Below are 14,678 nucleotides of genomic sequence, written 5' to 3'. Positions count from 1 at the left end.
CTTTCAGATCTATCACCTAGAAAGAACTGTGAGGATGTGGGGATTCTAAATACTTTAAAACCTCTGTTCCTATGTAACTGTCAGACAACGACAGGCCGATTTGCAGTGCTTAGGAATTGCATAGAGTTCAACAGAAGAGGATGAAGGGTTCTCTGTACCTTTTGACCCAGGAGTTCCATCAAAACCCGGCCGTCCTGGAAGACCAGGGTTTCCTGGGAAGCCAGGATCACCTTTCAGTCCCTGAGATCCTTTTAAGCCTGGTGGCCCTGGTGGCCCAGGAGGTCCTGGGACACCAAATCCAGGGTCCCCCTATGACAAAAGGATAAAAAAGTGATATTTTTGTAATTTAGCTCTTCTTGATAATGTTTAAAGTCACAAAGGGGAAAACATTCCCTCCTCCCCTCCAAACAGCCATGAGGTTAAAAAACACTCCTGAAGACTTTACAGTAACACAGCTCAGGCAAATCATTCTGGGAAAGATCAGAAAACAGAGATCACCTTAGATAGAAAAGGGGGACTTCTGATATTACAGCAAAATCCACATCACCCATCTAGTAACAGAACATACTCCTGGGGGGGGCGGGGCCTGCAGTACTCCAACAATATACAGACACTGCCAATCTCTGAGAGGGTGTAGGGAATAAGGAGATAATGGCCACCTGACATGGATGGTGTTGGGGGCCAGCTCCCATCAGACCTCAAGGCGATAGGAATGGTTGTAGTATTGCAGCCACACAGTGTCCAGGGAGGGAAAGGGTAAATGGGAATATCCCTGGGGCAGATTAAGAACAGATGGGGCCCTGGGACAAGAGTCACAAGGGGCCCCTCCAATATATTAAAATATTAATGTAATGTCATTATTTATGCTTTAAATCTATTCATGCTTATTATTCCTGATGCTCAGTAAAATTACACTTACATTAATTTGAACGTAAGAATGATACGATCCATTTCTTTTCCACCATTTAAGTAAATTGTTTAAACAAAATGGAGTTATAGAGCCTTGAGGTCCCTCACGTCTGGGGTGTCCTGGGGCAATTGCTCTTTTTGCCCTAATGTTAATCTGCTGCTGCTCCAGGGAAATGGTGGCCTACCGCATACCCAGCATTCTTTTCTTAGTGTCGGGAAAACCATCTCGTACAAGCCCCTGGCTGGGAGCGTGAGCATCCTGACTGCAGTCTCACAAAACAAAACTATTCAACTTTCTCAGCCCCTACCTGCTAGGGTACCTGGCTGGAGAACACCATTTGCTGTGCCTATGAAGGGCCATTACATAGTATCTTCAATAAACTTCCAAAGAGCCTTAAGGGATTAAATGAAAAATATCTCCTTCCTTTCCAGCAGCTTCCTTTCCCAGGGTAGGGACAAGCACTGGTAGGTAGGAAGGAGGCACAGCCCCAATGGTCACCATTTTCAAGGTGCACAAAACACCCCATAAGAGTCTGCCCTGTGATGTGCAATGCTGGTCTTAAGCATCAGGAGACTGCGCACTGTAGGTGTTAGAGCAGATCCTGCAAGGCAGTGCAGTTGGATGAGCAGCACTGCAGATAGGAGCTACTGCATAGTAAAAGCTAAATGACTGCACTTTGACTTAAGAGAGGTGAGTGCTGGTAACAGATGTTGATCCCTCCCAACCTAGGAAGAGACCTTACAGTGACACAGCTGAAGAGAGTAACTGCAATCTTAAACCATAACTTATCAGAGAGATTCATATTTTCAGACCTTTGGTCCTGGAAAACCAGGTAGTCCTAGTGGCCCTTCTAGCCCTGGTTGTCCAGAGGCTCCTGGTGCTCCTGGGGGGCCAACCATTCCTGGGAAACCTACAATCCAAGCAGTAATTTAGGATAACAATGAGGTAAGACAACAAACAAGTGTCAGTACATTTCAGGAAGACTTGGCAACTTCTGTGGAACTGTTTTTTAGAAGAAACCTCTTACGTGTGATTGGCTCAGAATGTACTATTGTATCAACACACCCTTGCTCAATGTAGACAAGTACATGCACACTGCACTATGTAGTCTTATGAATGATGTTTCTCCTTTTAGGTCTTCTCATTGTGGCTTCAAACTATTTACTTCAGAAACACGGAATCAAGTGACTGATTGCTGAGATTGTGTTATTCACGCTGTACACTACTTGAACTGTCTTCTGTTTTGATGTCTAAAATCTCTCCCATTTGCTTTTAACCCCAAGGATGGGATGAAAAACTTATGTTTCCATAAACGAGCAGGAGAACAGGCATGAAGGACCACAGCTAAACTGAAATATTCTAGTGCTTTTATCAGTGACATGCAAATTAAAGACTTTGGAGATTTATGAACACACAGTAGACCCTCAAGTTATGCAAGGGTTTCATTCCATGCATCCTCGCATAACCTGTATGTTGCATAAATGAGGGTCTGGCTTTTTCCCCAGGAAAACACATTCTGCAGCTGGAGAAGCAGAAGAAAAGTAAGTCCCAGAGTGTGGGGGTCACTTGGGGAAGAGTTAAGCCTGGTGGTGGGTTGGGATCATGGGAGGCGGGTGGGTGGGCTAAGCTTGGGCTGGGTTAGGGCTGCAGGGGGGCAAGGGGTGGAGATGAGCCTGGGCAGTGGCGGGGAGGAGGGACTTGAACCGGGGTGTGAGGATGGAAGTGGGGCCACACATGGGGGGTGGTGTGCTGGAGCCAGAGCCGGGCATGGGGGATGCGCTGGAGACGTGTGTGGGTGGTGAGCCAGTGTGGGGGTTGAATTGGGGCCAGGAGGGTTGAGCCAGAGTCACGCCTGAGGGGTGGTGAGCTAGAGCCAGAGGTGGGGGTGAGCAGAGCTGGGGCCGTGCGGAGTTGGTGCGGGGGGTGTTGAGCGAAGTGCAACTGGAAATCACACATTTCCAGGGTTTACTGTAGGAATCAGCGGTCAGCTACATAAGAGTGGGGTCGCTTACTCTGAGACCTTTCTGTAACTACCTGAGCAAGCTAAGAAGGGGGAAAAAAAAGATTAAAGCTTGAAACTAGCACTGCCCAAAGCCAGTACCATTCACTTCTCTAAAGGAGTGGTAGCAAGTGTACCTTTTGAACCTGGTGGGCCTGGAAGTCCAATGCCAGGTATACCTGGGTCACCCTTAGGACCTGGGATGCCTGGCAAGCCAGGCTGACCAGGCAGACCAGGATCACCTGCAGAAGCAAATCATTTTAATTAGCAAAAGCAAGTCAGAGGGAAAACTAAGAGGGTTACCTGGAAATCTAATTTTGCTCTTACCTGGAAGTCCGACCTCACCATTTCTTCCTGGAGGACCAGGGGAGCCTGGGATTCCTGGTTCTGTAACAGTTTCACCAGGTTCACCTTTAGGACCTAAGAGTGGATAGGATATAGACCTATCACTTGCATACATTAGGAGAGAGAGCCTTAGTCATCTAAACATAGGATGCAGATCCACAACTCCACTACTCCAGTTCTATGTTGTTGCAATAGCACTAGATCAGGACATGACACACACATATATAATTGCTTATCTGCTTCCCATTAGGCTGAAAGAGAAGAAACCCGCCATGCTCTGACCTTATACAAAAAGTTAAGCATGATGAGCAAAAACACATTCTCGTGAAGAATTTCCTCTTCTAGATCTCACCTTATTGAGTCTCAATGTATCACATATCAGAGGCTCAAAGGCATTTCTTGTCGTATATGCACTATAAATTGCTCTTCAAATAAGTCAAGTCTGACATTTCAGAACCCATGCTGGTGTTCATCATCTTAATAAAAAGTAACAATTCACCACAGCATGGGGTTTACCAAGGTGCATTTAGACTGCAGAGATATTTCCAATTTCACAGCAAGCTGGTTTACAGTCTTTGGCCTTGAGTACTGCTGAAGAAAGGGCAATTTCTGACAACGTAGTGGCTACTGGCAGGCAAGCCCACAAAAGCCAAGATTAATTACTGCATTCAGGTACAATTTTAAAAGTCCTGAGTGCTTGTCCCTACCCAACGATCTGGAAGCTGTGTTGAGCCAAATGGGTATAACTTGCTTTTACTGCTCAATATCATATGAAAATACACTTACCCGGAACTCCTGGGGGCCCTGGACGACCTGATACACCCTGAATGCCTTTTTCACCTGGAGGACCTTGTGGGCCAAAACCAGGTGGTCCCATAGGTCCTCTGTCTCCAGGAGAACCTGGCAGTCCTGGATCACCTGGAGGTCCCATTTCTCCTTTGAAAGCAATACCACCCTGGAGGGTGAGGGAGAAGAGAAATCATGTGCTTTAGGAGAGACTGAAGAGTTTAGCTGTAATGGTTCAAATTACTATGTTAATTATTCCCTCCACCCGCAGGTTAGCACAGGTTGAACCCCTCTAATCTGGAATTCTCTTGTCTGACATCATCTGTAATCCAGCATGATTTTAGTTGGCTGGATGACCACTTAAGGGTGTGGCCAAGTTTCTTGTGATCCCATAAAGTTTGTTTACAGCCACTAGTCCTGGCTTTAAGTGTTCTGTGCTGTTATTTACCCCAAATATCTTCTAAGAGTCCAGTAAGTAGCGGAAGTGTTGGTAATGCTGCTAGACAATATTGACCGCCCATGGTCTGACAAATTCTTTCATCTGACACCGGTCAGGTCCTGAGGGTGCTGGATTAGAGAGGTTCATCCTGTAGCTGCCTGTGTTATCATCATGCTAGAGATCAAGTTCAACTCTTGGCTCTTGTATTGTGCTACCCTTGCTGCAGATTGTGGAACTGCCATGTAGGGTGGCCAGTAAGCACTGGCCCAGGTCAAAACTAGTCCCTCTATTCATTTAGAATGAGGGAGTGACAGATAACCAATGGAGACCTATTCAGCCACCCTCATTCAACACAAAGGAAAAACACAAAGGGGTAAGAGCAAAAACAGAATAACTGCCAGGGCTGAAGAAGGGAAGTTTATTTCATTAAGCCACACTTCGGCTTAGAGGGAAAGTGGATTTCCACATCCCTTTATTTATACTTTTCTGAATGGATTCACAGCATTTCCAAAACCTCATTCATCCACATAGAAAATACAACTTACAGGTTCCCCCTGGGGTCCCGGAGGACCTGGCAGTCCATCTTGCCCTGGGGAGCCATTTATGCCAGGCAGACCAGGAGGTCCTGGGAAACCAGTGTCCCCTTTGTCACCTTTCAGTCCTGGGAAAACCTGGCTGTCTCCAGGGTCCCCTTTAGGACCAGGACCCCCTGGGACACCTGGAGGTCCTGGAAATCCCTAAGAAAAGAAGAACAAGTATCTCAGGGTTTTCCTCCATCTCCTTGCTGATGCCACAATTTTATGACAATAGGTTCATGGTAAGTAGAAATGGAAAAGGATGGTTAAATAGGAATTTTTCTCTGCACAAATGAAAGGACATGTAGTTAATAGTAAATTGATATTACACTTAAGATAAATTAGATTCAGTTCCCCACATGAAACATACTAACAAGACTTACTGGTGGCCCTACCAGCCCGGTTAAGCCAGCAAGCCCTTTTTCACCTTTCAGTCCAGGGAAACCAGGAGATCCTGATAAATAAAAGAACACAAGATTTAGGCACTGGGAATAGCTGATACTTAGTTTGAGGCAGCAGGAGAAATGTCTTTGAGCAGGCAAAATTTAGGCAGAGGTAATATTTTCGAAGGTTCCAATGAGACTCAGGTGCCTAAATCCAATTTTAAAAATACTGATTATTGAAGTGTTCACATCTCACTGAAGGTCAGTGACACCCAGATTAAGTGCCAAAGTCACCTGAGCACATTTGAAAACTTTATTCAATGAATTAAATTATTTTGAAGTCATCATAATTTTGTGAAATGGTGAGAAGACTATCAAGTATTCTGATACCGAGGATGGCTCAACAATACATCACCCTAATCTAGTAGATAAAGTCATATATAATACTCACTCAGAAACTGCTGAATAGATTACCTACGAATTAAAATCTGCCAGGTCAATTAATCCCTAGGATTTGTAACGGCAGCTCCACTGATGTCACTGAAATTGCAAATGCCCACTTACACCGAGACCAAATTCAGTCCCCTGTTTTGGACCACTTGATCTTAGTGGACTAAAAATTTATAATTAGACATTCATATCCATGATGTTGAAAGAAAGCACCCCTACAGTAATTCCTGAACTGGTTCTTTGTCTCTCCTGGAGCAGGAAGGAGACTAAATTAATTTCCTTTTCAGGTAATCAGTAGCGGATAATATTATTTTAAGTAAGCACAGTGCTTGCAAACCCAACTATGGCTAGTGCAAAAAATTAAGCAGGACAATTAGTACTATTTTAAAAACCTGACTTTTATGGGTCAACTTTTGAAAATAGGTGGGGTTATCTCTTGTGCCCAACGTGTGCACTTTGAACTCATGTCTGCCCTGGCATCCTGTCACTTGGACAAAAAGGCATAACGCATGCATGCACAAGTTTGGTGTCTGAGTCTGCATACAAGATGAATACATGCATCTGTGGGCCATAAAATGAAGAGCAAAATGCAACTACGTGTTTTTTTGTTTTTTGTTTTTTTACCTGGGGCACCTGAGGGTCCAGGTGGTCCCCTCTCTCCGGGAGGGCCAGAAATGCCAACTCCTATACAATTAAGGCATGTGTCTCCTTTGTCGCCTAGAAAGGATCAGATATAAAAAAAAACAGTTGTAAAAGCAGACATGAGCATTTAGTTCTGGAAGCACAGAGGATCCAGCATAATAGTACTGTCATATCCACCATCTATTATTCCATTGCATTTGATAATTATAATTTTACATAATTATACAATATCTTAACATGTTATCAGAAAACTTCTCACAGACTTCACTTTTACCCTGCTTGATTTTTAGGAATGAAAGTAGCATTTAGATCCACTACCACTTGCAAAAGGATTCAGGTTAAGTGCATGGTACAGAGCCAACGTATCTGATAGAATTTGTTGAACAAAAATGCAAACAAGTGGAAAACAAAAACAAAACAAAAACAAAAACAAAAACAAAAATTTGATTTCAGTCAAAAATCCAAACGTGGCTGATAGCTCCTTTAAGTGGCAAAACCTTCACCCAGCATCAGGAGTTCTAACCCTGAAGATTCCAAGAAGGAAAAAAAAACCAATCGAAATGGAAAACGTTTAGTAAAGTACAGCTAACATACAAAGATTCCAATTATACTCTTTAAAAAAAAAAAAAAGAACAAAATGCTGACAAAGATTGTTTAAAGATATACCAGTTTTACTGATATATACTAGGCTTTTCTATGATGCTGATCACTGAAATATCCAAACATTTCCTATGTATTAATGGATTTATCTTCTTTGAGGTGGGAGATACTTTAAATGGCAAGAAAGAGACAAAGCAGAGTTATTGCACTGCACCTTTCTGGCCTTGCTCCCCCATAAATCCTGGGTTTCCTGGACGTCCTGGAAGACCTGGGGGCCCTCGCTCACATAATCTGTCACCTAAACGTGAAAAAGTAAAGAGAGCATTAGCTCTATCAGGCAACAGAAATAAGAAAACACTAAACAGACATTGGGGAAACTCACTGTATTATCCCACCGCAGACACTTGACATGGGGTTTGTAGCCTGCACAGCATTACAAGTGAAGCCATAAAAGGCAAGAAAATAAGACATTTCCACCCACACACCAATCAATACCCCTCATCCATTCCTCGGAGCCCACAAGTCTCCACTCTCACCCTGAATAACCAGTATGCAGCCCTAACTCTGCTGATAAATGTGCCAATATGGGTCCTGGCACCCATGAGGAGGAGCTTGGACATTACAGATTATACATGTAGAGACGTGAGGCTCCTTCCTGATGCCCCCCTTCACAGCCATGCTCGCCCCACCCTCCAACACCTTCTCAAAGTCCCACTTATTCCTCATTTTCCATCCAAGCCTGCTGACTCTGCCTGACCCCTCACATTCCTCATCTGAACTCAGGCCACCAGACTCTGCCTCTAGACTCTTCCTTGTTCTGCCCAGCCCCCTGCCCTTGAACTAAGAAGCAGGCTGGCAAAGTTAGAATATGAAGTAAAAAATGGATCTGACCCATTCCACAGAGCTATTCTCAGTAAGAGGAATATAGTGTGTTAATTAAAAAAAAAACCCTCACAAGTAGCCTAAACCCAAAATTCTATATGGGCCATGCGTGTTGGAGAGGAGAGGAGACGGAGCTGGAGTTTGTGGGGGATTTTGGCTGTTCAGTTGGAGGACCCAAAGAAATGTGAAGAGATAGAGCAACATTTAACAGAGCGAGCACTTTTAAAAACGCTTTGTTTTCAAATGATGAACTGTTCCACTGAAATAAAACAGAAATTCTAAATGGTGCTCTAGAAGTCTTTAGGCTGAATGTGGAGAGTAAATTCAATCATTAAAGCATGACAGAGAGTGATTTCATCCTTATTTCAGTGCAAATCTCAGCACATGCTTAACTACTTTATTATTAAGCAGCATTTGTTAGCATGAGATGGAAGCCACATTATTCTGCACCTCTGGGGCCAGATCACTGGCCCTGCTCTATTAATACAATGCCCCTGGAGTGGTGCAAACTGACCTTAAAGCTGCAGAGATTCCCCTGGTATGGGGGAAGTACTGGGCTGTAATAAAGCTTGTATTACCCACTCTACTCAAAAGGGGACATCAGGGCTGGCTGGAACTGGGAAAAGACATGACCAGATCAAACCGAAACACAAGCTGCTTATTCCTAGCTAGGAGCGGGACTGTTCCAGGCAGCATAAAGTTAGGACTGTCCTGTCTGTGCTCTTAAGTTGCATCAGAAGCTGGGAAGGAAGATGAAGTCACATCCTCCTCTCTATTACTTCAGTAGTAGGTAGTAGTAGTAGGCATCCTTCAGTCTGCATAGACTATGGATCGCGCCCTTTATAGTTTCAATCGAGGACTTCATTTACAGCGTCTACTGTGACTATGAAGACCCACACGAGAGTGACAGTCCTTGCTGCATCTCTTGCAGATGTGGTGGGTGTCTGGGAAGTCCTTAGTGTGCTTTCTGTGCGCTCGCTTCTCCTCTGCTAGCTGTCTGATCCTCATCTTGCCCTTCTGAAGGCCCTTGTGTAACCCCTGCCTCCATCTGCTGCGGTCGTCTGCTAGTTCTTCCCAGTTGTCTAGCTCGATGTCTACCTCTCTGAGGTCTCTCTTGCAGACATCTTTGTAGCGCAACTGGGGGCGTCTGGGAGGTCTTTTGCCAGAGGCTAGCTCACCATACAGGATGTCTTTTGGAATCCTTCCATCATTCATCCTGTGGATGTGGCCAAGCAAGCGGAGCCAACGCTGCCTGAGGAGGGTGTGCAAGGTTGGGATTCCAGCTTGCTTGAGAACGGCGCTGTTGGTCACTCTGTCCTTCCATGATATTCCAAGGATGCGCCTGAGGAAGCGCAAGTGGAAGACGTTCAGCCTCTTTTCCTGGCGGGCATACAGGGTCCAAGTCTCGCTGCCATAAAGGAGGGTGCTGAGGATGCAGGCTCTGTAGACTTGCATTTTGGTGTGAGTGTACAGCTTGTTGTTATTACACACTCTCTTGCTGAGTCTGGACAGAGTTGTGGCCGCTTTTCTGATCCTCCTATTTAGCTCAGTGTCCAACGACAAGGTGTCAGTGATGGTGGACCCGAGGTACACGAACTCGTGGACGACCTCAAAAGTATAGTTGTCAATGCTGATTGATGGGGATTCAGCAACATCCTGACCGAGTACGTTTGTCTTCTTTAGGCTGATAGTAAGCCCAAAGTCCTTGCACACTTTGGAGAACTGATCCAGCAGTTTTTGAAGCTGGTCTTCTGTGTGAGACACTACAGCAGCATCATCTGCGAACAGCATGTCTCTGATGAGGACTTCCCGCACCTTAGACTTAGCTTTCAGCCTTGCGAGGTTAAACAGTTTCCCATCAGATCTTGTGTGCAGCAAGATGCCCTCTGTTGAAGATCCAAAGGCATGCTTCAGGAGGAGTGCGAAGAAGATCCCGAACAATGTCGGAGCAAGCACGCATCCTTGTTTGATGCCGCTCCTGATTCTCAAAGCATCCAATAATGCGCCATCATACTGGATGGTTCCTCTCATGTTTTTGTGGAACGACCGGATCATCTTGAGTAACCGTGGAGGACAGCCTATCTTGTGGAGCAGTTTGAACAGACCATCCCTGCTGACCAAGTCAAAGGCCTTGGTCAAGTCGATGAAGGCTATCTAGAGTGGCTTCCTCTGCTCCCTGCACTTCTCCTGCAGCTGCCTTAGAGAGAAGACCATGTCAGTGGGAGCTGAATTGTGTTCCTGGAGCAGGGGACAAAATTCACCTACCTCACAGGTATAGTCTCTCTTCTTTGTTGTTGAGTAGCTACCTGTCTGTTGAGTGTTTTGAGGTTACAGATCAATGAAAATATCACTTACCAGGAGGAACAGTTGGTCCAGGAGGTCCAGGTGGCCCTGGCGGTCCAGGTGGCCCTGGCCGTCCATTAAGTCCACGCTGTCCAGGTATGGATACTCCAGGTAAACCTTGATCCCCCTTCTGTCCCTGCTCCCCAGGCAAACCAGGGGGACCGGGAGGGCCTACACCTCCAATCCCTAAAATGGAAAATCAGTTAATTCCTCAGTATTTCTGGTTAAATCATGGGCTTTTGTACCGGTGACAATGAAAACTGGCTAGGCTGCTGCTACTACTGTAGGCAACATCTTGGCCATGGTACAGGAGTTACAATAGAAGAGCCCTGTTACTCTGCCTGGTGAGTTGCAGGGTGGGGGCAGAGTGGGGCCTGGTGCCTGCTTTCCCAGCCAGGGGCACAGGACGGGGTTGGGTATTGGACCCAGATTAAATAACCAGCACATTTTATTATCTAGCATCCCCAGAGGATGCTGGATAACAAAGTTTGTACTGTATGTTATGGGATGAGTTTTTACAATAGGTCTGCATGAAGAGAGCCAAGTTACAGGCATACTCTGGTTTGTCTGTGCAAACCCAGTAACTGCACACCAGGAGGTACAATGTGTGTGCACAGGGGTGGAATCTGGGACAGGCAAATGATACGTTTGCAGAGACTTATGGTTGAAAATTTCATCCCAGGACTTAACGTGAACAAGAAATTTAGTTAAGAAAGAAAATGTGACAAAACTAGTGAAAGAAAAAAAAGGGACGTGGGGAACAGGGAAATGTGTATTGATTTACCATAGGTTTAGAGTTAGCTAATGTTCACACTCTCTGCACAGCTTTCTGACAGACATGGTTAACAAGCTCCCTTTGACCCCTTTCTACTTGTGATCCACCACCAATTCAACCTTTTAAATGCTTGGCCAGACTATTTATGTTACTGACACTATATATCAGAGGAGTATCTGTGTTGGTCTGTATCCACAAAAAAATTGAGAAGTCCTGTGGCACCTTACAGACTAACAGAGTTTTTGGAACATGAGCATGCATGCATCTGACGAAGTGGGTCTTTGCTCACAAAAGCTTATGCTCCAAAAAATCTGGTAGTCTGTAAGGTGCCACAGGACTTCTTGTTATTTTTCTTGATAATATATATTACATACAATCAATGAAGGGCTAAACTATGCTTAAGTTACTACTCCAGCACTCTTAACTGGTGGTTGATTGCCAGGCCTGAAGACTAGCATCCTTTATTGGTCACAGAAGATTGAAAGCAGGGACCATTCATATTCAAGAGTTCTCATGCCTCAGCCCTCAGCTGGAGAAGCATCTCCCGGGCTCAGAGGTAGTTCTGCCTTCTCTCATCATTCAGTCCTTCTGTCAACAAGGGTACAAATTGAGTTGCCACACTGCCACCATCCAACTAGGCAGTGAACTAAGGCTTGGTCTACCCTAGGTAGGTAAGTTGATTGCCAATGCACAATTTTAGCTACAGCAATTGTGTAGTTAGAATCAATTTACCTGCAATCGATTTAACTGGCCATCTACACGGGGCAGGTCAATGGAAGAAACTCTGCCACTGACCTCCCTTACTCCTCACAATATTGAGGAGTACAGGGGTCAACTGCTGTCTCCAGATAGTTCAATTTCATGTGTCTCTACCAGGTGCGCAAAATCAAACTCCAGAAGATCAACCCTGACTGGGTCGATCTTCCCCATAGTGTAGATATACCAAAAGGCTATGAAGATAACTAACTCTCCCAAATACACAGGTAATTTGCCTCAACTTTTACCTGGAGGCCCTGGCAAGCCAGGAGACCCTGGCAAGCCAGGATATCCACGATCGCCTTTGGCTCCTGGAAATCCTGGAAGTCCTTTGCTCCCTTTTGGTCCCACTGCTGCACCATTTCCTATGATCTGTTATATCAACAAGGCAAGAAAAAGTCACTAAAAAGGTAATGAAAGGCATGAGGCAAAGTCATGAGAACCATCTTAAGACCTTTCAAACCAATGACATGATCCTCCTAATCCCACTGGGGTACAGAATAAAACTGCTTAAAAAAAAAAAACAAGTCCCCAGTTCCAGCAGAGCACATTCTCATACTGAGCTGTACCGCATTCCCATGTAGCATGCTAAAAAACACTAGTGCACATTCCATTTCTGTGAAGTGAGTCAAATGGTATCAGAGGGAGAGAAAGAAGGGTTTCCACAGCCAATCCACAGGGCACAGCCCCATCCCTAAAAGAGTGAGAAGAAAACCTAAAATACCCACCCTTTCAAATGCCAGAATCTTCACCCCAGGCATTTTAAAATCTTTTATTTTCATCCAACATCATGTATTCAACTACAATTTCAATTATGGTGCATATCCACAGTAATGCCACACATGTCAATGGAGATAGTCTGGATCTGCATCAGGGCAGAATTTGACCCTATTTGTTCCAGGAGGACTCTTGGTAGAATATGTTATTATTCTTCTGAAGTCAGGCTGAATCCGAACTTATGTGAGAATGACTGAAGACATCATTTCAATCTCTCAGTGGCAGGCCCACTATGATTTACAGGATTATATGAATAATGGGAATATTATATTTCCTTGATGCTGCTCACTGTGGGGAATGATTAGAGGAGGGTGGGAAACAATTCAAATTTTATTGTTAAAAAACAAAAACAAAAAAACCCATTTCCATCAGAAAAATATTTTGACTGAAAAATCTGGACCAGCTCTACTGATCATGATCTTAACTTTTGCTGGTTTTATTCCACTGACTTCAGTAGAGTTGCCTCTGATTTTCTCTGGTATATTAGGGAGACCAGAATCTGGCCTTATGTTTATAACTGAAGGACCCTGGACCCCAAGATCACAAATCCCAGAGTAAGGTAGCAGTGTGCTGTGATGACTAGCACCTAGTGCTACCTACTGGTTCTTCTAGGAACTAGCATCAACTGGGGACTCTAATGCAGCAGCGGGCAAGATCCACTCTGCAGGCTGAATCTGGCCTGCCAAACCTTTAATTTTGCATATGGACAGCCCCTATGGCTGTCACAGGTGGAAGGGGTTTAACTCTTCAGATGTTGCCCCATCCCCAGCAAAATGTCTCAGTTTCATGGAACTGGCCAAAAGGAGAAGAGAGATTTTGTTGGGGGTGGGGGCAGCTTGTGCAGTCCTCCCCCTCTCCAGCGCAGAATGCCACATGGAACAGCCAGGTGGGCTGGGACTGCTGGCAGAAAATAAAGCCTGCCTGAGATTGTTACTGGCCAGCAGTACTCCCAGTCACAGCCTGCTTTTGGCACTGCACTCCAACTCCCTCACAGACCCTGCACCCTTCCCTGAGGCCAGAATCCTCAGCTGCATTCACACCCCCTCCCAGACCCTGCACCCCAGTTCTCTGCCCCAGGTCACCACCCAAACTCTCACCCCTCTCCTCCCTGATGCCCCAGCTTATGATTCCCTCTCAGACCCTGCACCTGCTCCTACCTCCCTTCCCTGGGCCAGAATCCTCTCTTGCACCCATATCCCTGTCCAGAATCTGGCACCCCAATACCCTGCCCCAGGTCACAACCCCCTCCTTCATCCAAACTCCCTCTCAGACTCCACACCAACTCTTGCACCCCATTTCCCTACCTCAAGCTCCCTTCTCCATCCAACCTCCATCCCAGGCCCCACACTCCTTCCTCAGAAAAGTGTAACCCATGACCACTTACAAAATCCTGGTGCAGCTTCCCCACCTCCATCAAAAATTATTGCCCATTCCTGTTCGAACGCCTGGGACAAGTGAGGAGTCTAAATGGTGCACTGCCAACCAAATGGAAGAAAAGGAGAAGAAAGTAAAAGCAACTTACTAATCCAGGAGGACCAGGAGGACCACGGTCACCTTTCACACCCTGCCAATGAAATATTAACAGGGTATTGGATGTGACTGTGAGAGCTAAAAGATGAGTTTTCAAAAGAGTGTCAGAGAACATAAACCAGCAGCTGCAAAGATTCTCTTGCAAGCTAACAGATGAGGCAAGGCAATTTCTGTTTAGTAGAAGCTGGGCCTTGGTGTCAGAGCTACTGTGACAGGTAGACTTTAACTCCATTCTACCAGTAAAGACAAATAACCCGTGCTCACCTTTTCTCCATCTTTTCCTAGAATGCCATTTAAACCAGGCTCTCCAGGGAAACCCTTCAAAGAAAAGAAAAAAATATCCTCAAAATGTTTGCTGCAAGTTTCTCAAGTGTATTATAATGAATCAGCTTGGGTGAGAAACATATAAAATACTCACATCCCTGCCGGGCAGGCCAGGATCTCCATCTTTGCCAGGTTTTCCCTTCAAAACACAAACGTGCATTG

General features: G+C 45.3%; 1 protein-coding gene across 1 annotated transcript in view; it reads right to left on the bottom strand.

Annotated features, from left to right (window-relative positions):
- Positions 1 to 14,678, bottom strand: part of COL4A5 (collagen type IV alpha 5 chain) — a 139,417-nt gene that overhangs the window by 58,346 nt on the left and 66,393 nt on the right. The window contains exons 16-29 of the mRNA XM_075008082.1: positions 14,611 to 14,655; positions 14,457 to 14,510; positions 14,185 to 14,226; positions 12,134 to 12,257; positions 10,367 to 10,540; positions 7,344 to 7,427; positions 6,512 to 6,604; positions 5,438 to 5,508; positions 5,025 to 5,216; positions 4,041 to 4,209; positions 3,237 to 3,329; positions 3,047 to 3,151; positions 1,723 to 1,820; positions 159 to 309 (exon numbers count right to left, since the gene is read on the bottom strand). Coding sequence (XP_074864183.1) covers positions 159 to 309; positions 1,723 to 1,820; positions 3,047 to 3,151; positions 3,237 to 3,329; positions 4,041 to 4,209; positions 5,025 to 5,216; positions 5,438 to 5,508; positions 6,512 to 6,604; positions 7,344 to 7,427; positions 10,367 to 10,540; positions 12,134 to 12,257; positions 14,185 to 14,226; positions 14,457 to 14,510; positions 14,611 to 14,655 — 1,495 coding nt within the window. The remainder of the gene's footprint in view (positions 1 to 158; positions 310 to 1,722; positions 1,821 to 3,046; positions 3,152 to 3,236; positions 3,330 to 4,040; positions 4,210 to 5,024; positions 5,217 to 5,437; positions 5,509 to 6,511; positions 6,605 to 7,343; positions 7,428 to 10,366; positions 10,541 to 12,133; positions 12,258 to 14,184; positions 14,227 to 14,456; positions 14,511 to 14,610; positions 14,656 to 14,678) is intronic.

Source organism: Carettochelys insculpta, chromosome 13, assembly GCF_033958435.1.
Source record: "Carettochelys insculpta isolate YL-2023 chromosome 13, ASM3395843v1, whole genome shotgun sequence".
NCBI lineage: Eukaryota > Metazoa > Chordata > Testudines > Carettochelyidae > Carettochelys > Carettochelys insculpta.
The sequence above is the reverse complement of the archived record's forward strand: the minus strand, read 5'-3'. Positions and strand labels throughout refer to the sequence as shown.